Source organism: Dipodomys merriami, unplaced genomic scaffold, assembly GCF_024711535.1.
Source record: "Dipodomys merriami isolate MVZ:Mamm:240054 unplaced genomic scaffold, mDipMer1.0.p SCAF_106, whole genome shotgun sequence".
NCBI classification, from domain to species: domain Eukaryota; kingdom Metazoa; phylum Chordata; class Mammalia; order Rodentia; family Heteromyidae; genus Dipodomys; species Dipodomys merriami.
The window spans coordinates 2,469,902-2,477,770 of NW_027202338.1; the positions used below are offsets into that span (position 1 = coordinate 2,469,902).

A 7,869-nucleotide genomic window follows, 5' to 3' on the forward strand; every position below is an offset into this window, starting at 1 on the left:
CTTTTATTAAGTACACCGCACACCACACACACCTGGGAAGAAGAGGAACTCGAAAGGTCAGTGTCAGCTGACCCACCCTGTCCTTGTCATCCCCACCTTGTCCCCAACGAGCCCTACCTGGTGTTGAAATCTGTTTTCCACGTGTGCACCTCAAAGCCCCAACCTTGGGCAGAAAAACAAGTCTAGGGAGAGATTTGTCATGTTCCCTTCTATGATCACTTTCCTGCCCAGGCTGGCTTTGAACTGCGATCCTCAGATCTCAGCCTCCTGAGTAGCTCGGATGACAGGTGTGAGCTATTGGCACCTGGTGAGATTGGTCACTTTTAGATGAGTAAATATAGCCCATCCCCCACAACCACAAGTTCCACAGCTGAAGGTTCAACTAACCACAGATGGAAAATATGTTGGGGGGGGGTGCACCTGTGCGGAACATGTGCAGATTGTCTATCCTTTTTTTTTTTTTTTTTTTTTGTCACTTATGGGCTTGAACTCTGGGCCTGGGCGCTGTCCCTCAGATCTTCAGCTCAAGGCAAGTGCTCTACCACTTGAGCACAGCGCCACTTTTACAGCCTTTTCTGCTTATGTGGTGCTGAGGAATCAAACCCAGGGCCTCATGCATGCAAGGCAAGCGCTCTACCACTGAGCCACCTTCCCAGCCTGTCTTTCTCTCCTTATTGCTTGAACTCTATAGTACGTGTTCTTTATAGCAGAAGCTATTATCTGTAACCCTGAGATGAAGCCGGTGATGTATACTTGTGATCCCAGCTACTCAGGAGGAGGCGGTAGGAGGATCGTGATCCCAGGCTGTCCCTGGAAATGTTCATAGAAGAGCCTACCTGAGAAAGCAACTAAAGCCAGAGGTGTAGAACAAGTTGCAGAGCACGTGCTTAGCAAGTTGAGGCTCTGATTTCAATCCTGTCCTCCTCCTCCTAATGTCAAGTGGTTTGATAAGTTGCTAATATGACCCAGCAAAGTAAGTTCCAGGAGTAAGAGTAAAGAAACAGCTGGGTGTTAATGGCTCACGCCTGTCATCCTAGCTAACTGAGGAGGCCGAGATCTGAGGATCGGATTCAAAGCCAGCCAGGGCAGGAAAGCTGGTGAGATTCTTACCTCCAATAAAGTAGCAAAAGTTGGTGCTGTGGCTCAAATGGTAGAGCACTAGCCTTGAGCAAAAATGCTCAGGACAGCACCTAGGCCCTAAGTTCAAGCCCCAGGACTGGCTTTTTTTTTTTTTTTTTTTTAATCCATTGGTGTTGACTTAATTTCCTGCTCTCCAGTCTTTGTCAGCTTCACAAGTGCCTCGTCTTCAGGAGCACTGTTTTGTGTTCCCAGAGGGCGCTGTTCTAAGTTTCACACATGACAATCTCAAACAACCTAAGGAGGCAGCTCTTACTCAGTCTCATCTCAAAAAAGAATGGTACCAAGACCCAGAGAGGTTAACTAACCTGGACAAGATCACACAGCTGAGAAAAGGTGGAGCCAACCTAGAATGTCCTTCGACTTCACAACAGGGACTTCACAACAGGAAGTTGCCCCTTGAAGGACTACTGTTATTACTCCTCATTTGACAGATTGGGAAATTGAAGCTTGGAGAAAAGAAATAGCCAGTTCCTGTTCATGCAGAGATTGAGAAACAGGTTAGCTGGGCGGGTAGTGCATGCCTGTAATCCCAAGGCTCAGGAGTCTGAGGCAGGAAGATCTGGAGTTTGAGGCTGAACTGGCCTACACAATGAGGTCTCCAAAAAGGGGAGAAATCAACCATGGTGGCTTACACCTGTAATCCGGGCAATTCCAGAAGTGGAAATCAGGAGGATTATGGTTTGAGGCAAAATGTTACCAAGAAAATTCCCATCGCAATCAAAAAGTTGGGCATGTCGGTGTGTGCTTGTCAGCATAGCTGCAGGGTCCAGGCTTAAGGCCAACCATGTGCAAAAACTCAAGACCTGGGTGGGAAGGTGGCTTAGTGGTAGAGTGCTTGCCTAGCATGCATGAAGCCCTGGATTCAATTCCTCAGTACCACCTACATAGAAAAGGCTACGGGGCTAGGAAGGTGGCTCAGTGGTAGAGCGCTTGCCTTGCATGCCTGAGGCCCTGGGTTCGATTCCTCAGCACCACATAAGCAAAAAGAAAAAAGCCGGAGGTGGCGCTGTGGCTCAAGTGGTAGAGTGCTAGCCTTGAGCTGAAGAGCTGAGGGACAGTGCCCAGGCCCCAGAGTTCAGGCCCCACGACCGGACCCCCCCCCCCCAAAAAAAGAAAAGGCTACGGCCTTGAGTGCTGTGGCTCAAGTGGTAGAGTGCTAGCCTTGAGCAAAAGAAGCTCAGGAACAGTGCCCAAGTCCTGAGTTCAAGTTCTAGGACTGGCAAAAAACAAAACACCACCTCAAGACCCTATGAAAAATAAAGCAAAAAGGCTAAGGATGGCTCAAATGATAAAGCACCAACCTAGAAAGGGCAAATGCCTGAATTCAAACCTGAATACAACCAAGAAAGAAAGAGAGAAAGAGAGAGAGAAAGAGAGAGAGAAAGAGAGAAAGAAAGAGAGAAAGAAAGAGAGAAAGAAAAGAAAGAAAGGAAGGAAGGAAGGAAGGAAGGAAGGAAGGAAGGAAGGAAGGAAGGAAGGAAGGAAGGAAAGGAAAGGAAAGAGAAGCCACAAGTGGCACTCTGGTTCAAGTGGTAGAGTGCTAGCCCTGAGTACAAAGAGGCTCAGGGACAGCGCCCAGGCCCTGAGTTCAAGCTCTGGGACCAGCAAAAGGAAAAAAGAGAGAGAGAGAGAGAGAGAGAAGGGAGGGAGGGAGGGAGAAAAGCTGGCTGGGTGCCAGTGGCTCAATCCTATAATCCTAGCTACCCAGGAGATTGAGATTTGAGGATGGAAGTTCAAAGTCGCTGGGACTTTTATCTCCAATTAACCACACACACACACACCGGAAGGGGAGCTGTGGCTCAAGTGGTAGAGTGCCAGCCTTGAGTGAAAACATCGCCTATACACCCCACCTACACACACACACACACACACACACACAACCCTAGAAGTTATTGTGAAAAACAGCAGGTGGGACTGACTATACTAGGCACTATACAAAGCAATGAAACTTTATTGCAGTCTTTCTGTGCCAGAGCCTGGCAGGGTGGCAGCCTGCCGAGGAAGGCCGAGCACCGGAGCCCCCCCACGTGGAGGGGCGTGGCCAAGGGCCGTGCTGGGGGCGGGGCCGTCACAGGCCACGCCCTCTCCCGGCCCCTCCCCTATCACAATAAGAAGCTTGTCCGCAAGCTCCCCTGGGACCTGGCTCTGGGCCCTTACTCTGTCCTGGGGCCCGCTAGGAGGCGAGGGTGGGGGCAGGGGTACCCCCCCAAAAGCTAAGACACTCCAGTAGCCTATGTACACTGTGGAAAGGTTTACCGCCCAGAACTGCAAGCCAGTGCAGCCCAAGATGGGCAGCTTGGGGGCGGGGTGGGGCGGGGTGGGGCGGGCCCCAGCCCGGTCCGGACGGGGGCGGGGCCTGTCCTGACGGGGGCGGGGCCAGTCTGGGCCGGAAGGGCGGGGCAGCCTGGTCCGGGTGGGGCGGGGCCGGATGGGCGGGGCCTTCCGAACGGGGGCGGGGCCAGCCCGGGCCGGAGGGGCGGGGCAGCCTGGTCGGGGCGGGGCCGGGCCGGAGGGGAGGGGCCAACTCTGTCCGGACGGGGCGGGGCTGGGGGTTCCATCTCGGCCGCGTGGACCCCAAGGCCGCAAAGGCTCCTTAGCCGGAAAGTCACAGGAGGACACCAGCGGCCGCGGCCACCAGGAGCGTCGCCACGCCAACCGCAGCAGCCCCGGGGCCTTTACTATGAGGGGTGTTCGGAACCCCGCCTTTTCCGGGGTGCTGCTCCACATTACTGCGGTCCTGGTGGCCCGCGGCCCCTCCCTCCAACCAGAGGTCCTTCTCCGGGATGACCTCGGGGTGGGCGGCCCGGGGAGGCGGCTGGCTGGCGGCGGCGCGGGTGGCGGCGGCGGCGGCGGCGGCGCGGGTGGCGGGGGCCGGGGTGGAGGCGGGGCGCGAGGAGGGGGCGGCGGCCCGCGTGGTCGGCGCCGGCGCGGCCGAGGTCGAGGCGGGCAGCAGCACGAGCGGGGGGATCCGGGCGGAGAAGTAGGTCTTGTTGCGGAGGTCGGAGTTACAGCGCGGGCCCTGGCAGCAGGAGCCGCTGAGGGTGAACCCCGGGCCCGTCACCCCGTCCCGCGTGCACTCCTCGTCCTGCACGCAGCCCCGCACCGGCAGGGACACCGTCACATTCGCTGCAGGAGGGGACACGGGAAGGTCGGCTTGTTGACAGCCGAAGAGCGAAGAACCCCACCCCCCAAACTGGACCTGACTCTGAAGCCATGCCATTCCAGAATCTTCCACAGGTGGGGGACCCCTGTTTCCCACATAGTGCAGTGAGAGCAGCCCGAACTACAAGGGCTCCACTGGGACAGCACCCCGCTCCCCCCCACTCCAAAGATCCCAGCCAAGCCCCAGGACTAACCAGCAGCCCCGTCCAAATTTAAAATCAGAACCACAGCTGAGGATCGAGGTTCAAAGCCAACCTGGGTATAAGACAGTCTGTGGGACTCTATCCTCCATTAACCAACAAAAAGCCAGAAGTGGCGCTGTGGCTCAAGGGGTAGAGCGCCTGCCTTGAGCACAAAGAGGCTCAGGGACAGCGCCCAGGCCCTGAGTTCAAGTCCCAGGACCGGCCCAAGAAAAAGGAAGAAAAGAGAAAGAACGACACGTCCCAGCTCCCCGCAGGGGTCAGGACACCGGGCCTAGAATTTGATCTCGCTTCCAGGGATAGAAACTGAGAAGCTGCACTTCCCATGATGCTCCAGGACAAGACCACCCCGGGGCCCCAGCACTGTCCTCGACGGCGTCGGATGTGGGGCGGATCGGATCTTCCCTGCGAGCCCCCAGCCCCGCGCCTGCGTGCAGGATGCTCCGCGCCTGCGTGCAGGATGCCCCGCGCCTGCGTGCAGGATGCCCCGCCCCCAGGAGGGCAGCTCCGGGCCGCTCACCTGCGGTCAAGGTGACGTTGCCGTCGAAGCAGCCCGTGTAGGCGCGGTCGCTGGCGTTGTAGCAGCTCACGACGGGCGGCGCCGAGCCCCGGCACTGCTCCCGGCTGAGCCCCACGCAGCTGTAGCACTCGACCCCGTTGGGCTCGTAGGCGCTCTCATTGCCTGCCGGGGGACGGCGTCAGGAAAAGATCGACAGGTAATCCCAGCTCTTCAGGAAGCTGAGATCTGAGGATCCAGGGTTCGAAACCAGCTCAGACAAGATTAACCAGCAAAAAATCCAGACGCGGAACTTGCGTGGTCCAGGTGTGGGAGAGCTCCATCCTCGAGCGGAAAAGCTCAGGAACTCAGCCCAGGACCTGAATTCAAGCCCCGCCCCAGACTCCCCCCCCCACCAAAAGTGCCAGGAACATTGAATCCGTCCACGGGGCGTGGTTAAGTGTGGTGGTCCCGCCCCCTAAGCCGTAGCCCCGCCCCTGCCCTATCGGACTGCCGCTCCGGTGTAGCTCCGCCCCCCGTGCCTCCAGCCCCGCCCCCACAGCCACCCGGATGCGAACCTGCAGGGGTTAGCCCGCGAGAGGTGAGGTTGAGCTTGGCGTTGCATCGGTCCTGGGCACACTGCTGCAGCTGGATGAAGGCCAGGAGCCCGTGAAGGTCCAGTCCGCGGTCATTCTTGCCGGGGAGTCCCGAACCGCAGCCCCTCACTGCCACTGAGAACTGCCCGTGAACTGCCAAGAGGGAGGGGCGTGTTCGTGGAGGGCTGGCTGGGGGCGTGGCCACTGGGACCAGGCATTGGGGGCGTGGCCACGGGATGCGTTTTGGGAGTGGTCTCTTTGGAGGCGGAGCTGGTGGGCGGGGCAACCTCGGGGCGGGGCCTTCACCCTCAATCCCTGAAGGAGACAGGGGCCTTGGGGGCTTGGGTGGGGTGGAGGGGGCATCTCAGAGCAGAGAGCACTAGGGAGCGTGAGGCACAGGCAGACAGAACAGGACAGAGGGCTGGGGATGTGGCTTAGTGGAAGAGCGCTTGCCAAGCATGCATGAAGCCCTGGGTTCGATTCCTCAGTACCACATATACAGAAAAAGCCAGAAGTGGCGCTGTGGCTCAAGGGGTAGAGTGCCAGTCTTGAGCAAAAGAAGCTCAGGGATGTGAGGATCACGGTTCAAAGCCAGCCTGGACAGGAAAAGGCCATGAGACTCCTATCTCCAATAAACCACTCAGAAAACCAGAAGTGGCGCTGTGGCTCAAGTGGTAGAGTGCTCTCTTTGAGCTGAAGAGCTGAGAGACAGCGCCCAGGCCCAGAGTTCAAGCCCCAGGACTGGCCAGAAAAGAAAAGAAAAAAGAATCAAAAGGAGAGAGCTAAAAGTAGACCTGGGACCAACCCAGAGAAAACTACCAAGAAACTGACCAAAAGAAGGTGCTGAAAGTTGAGTGCTTATTAATCTTGGCTCTCCTTAGGAAGCTGGTTTGAAGCCCGTAAAAAAATGCAAGAGACATTTATCTGTGGTCATAAAGACAGACAAGAGCTGGAGGTCCTGAGTTCAAACCCTAGTACCAGCACAAAACAAAAGCAGGTACAGGGTCACCGGTGTGTGTGGGGGGGGGAGGGAGTGGCTTTAGTCACTCGGGAGGAACAGGGGAGGGACTACATGAAGACCCAGCCTCAGCCCCACTGGCTAGCAGATCTGGGTTGGTGGCCCCCCAAAAGACATCTGTGGGTGTCAGAGGTGGAGCGGGAATGGATCAGGTGTACCTCATTTCACACCACGTTCCCAGCTGTCACCCAACCAAAGCCCCCCTTGCCCCCAAAGGAAAGGTCTGGGTCGGCTGGGCTGGGGGAGTGGGAGGGGTTCACGCACTGGTCTCCACCGCCCCCACGGCCTCGGTGCAGACTTCCACGCCGGGCGGGCACTTCACCGCCTTCATCCTGTGCGGCGCGCAGCCGTCGTCGGCCTTCTGCACGCAGCTGTAGCACTCCAGCGCCTGGGCTCCTGGGGGCGGGGGAGGGGGGTCCCAGGCCAAGCAGCAGTGAGTTCAAAGCCACCCCCACCCAGGGAGACATGCCCTCCCACAAACCTGGGGGCTCTCTGGACGGTGTGCCAGCTCAGCTATGCCTGTGGGAATTGCGGGGGGGGGGGTTCTCTGCCATCAAGGGACCCCTCCCTAATCACAACTGTCTGCTCAGGATGGAGGAGGCAGAGGGTGCTTCCCATAGCTCCCCCTAAACAGAACCGGGGGGCCCCTCCACGGTCCCCTGGGAGCAAGGCAGGGCTGCCTCTTAGTCCTTGGCTCCAGATGTGAGGACTCTGCCCCCCAGCTCCCAGAATCCCCCCCACGCCTCTGTGTAGGAAGTGGGGATACCCCAGCCATAGGAGCCCTCCCCCCCCCAAAATCAGGCCACAGACGCACCTTGGTGGAGCAGCAGCAGCAGCAGCAGCAGCCACCGGCCTGCACCTCGGGTGGCGGCCAGGACCTGCGCCTTCCTGGCGGGGAGCATGGCTGCGTCCTTCCTCCTCGGCGTCCCCTCTGGGTGTGCCACCTCGCAGCCGGGGCCCTCTTACCTGAACCCCGGATGAGTAACCTCCCCCCGGGGCAACCTTAGCCTTGCCCAACCAGGCGAAGTCAGCGTCCGCCGTGGGTGCGGGCCTGCGCCCGCCCCGCGTGCGTCACCCCCGGGCACCGCGGCCCCTGTGCGGGTGCCAAGGAGAGAAAGGGCGGGAGGACACTCTCTTGAAAGTCTCTTGGAATTCCCCTCGCCCTCGGAGGAGAAAGTCTGTGTGGGTGTGAGGAGCCCCAAAGAGAGGCAGGGGCTCCCCACCGATCACCATACACCAGCCACTGGGGGCCAGGGG

The 7,869-nt window shown here is 58.5% G+C and overlaps 1 protein-coding gene across 1 annotated transcript; it reads right to left on the minus strand.

Moving 5' to 3' along the window:
- Positions 1–3,686: 3,686 nt before the first annotated feature.
- On the minus strand, positions 3,687–7,529 carry LOC138813616 (ly6/PLAUR domain-containing protein 3-like). The gene is made up of 5 exons (XM_070002019.1): positions 7,427–7,529; positions 6,877–7,008; positions 5,577–5,747; positions 5,023–5,184; positions 3,687–4,266 (listed from the first exon to the last, which is right to left on the minus strand). The coding sequence occupies exons 1-5, from the start codon at positions 7,512–7,514 to the stop codon at positions 3,746–3,748; spliced, it is 1,074 nt and encodes a 357-aa protein (XP_069858120.1). The 5' UTR covers positions 7,515–7,529; the 3' UTR covers positions 3,687–3,745.
- Positions 7,530–7,869: the final 340 nt, after the last annotated feature.

Bases quoted from the DNA above. Each gene is read 5' to 3' on its own strand.
- LOC138813616 (XM_070002019.1), bottom strand. From the start codon at position 7,514: ATGCTCCCCGCCAGGAAGGCGCAGGTCCTGGCCGCCACCCGAGGTGCA. The intron at 5,185-5,576 runs GTTCGCATCCGG...GTCCCCCGGCAG, and splicing joins TCGCGGGCTAACCCCTGCAG to GCAATGAGAGCGCCTACGAG. The intron at 4,267-5,022 runs GTGAGCGGCCCG...CCCCTCCTGCAG, and splicing joins CAACGTCACCTTGACCGCAG to CGAATGTGACGGTGTCCCTG.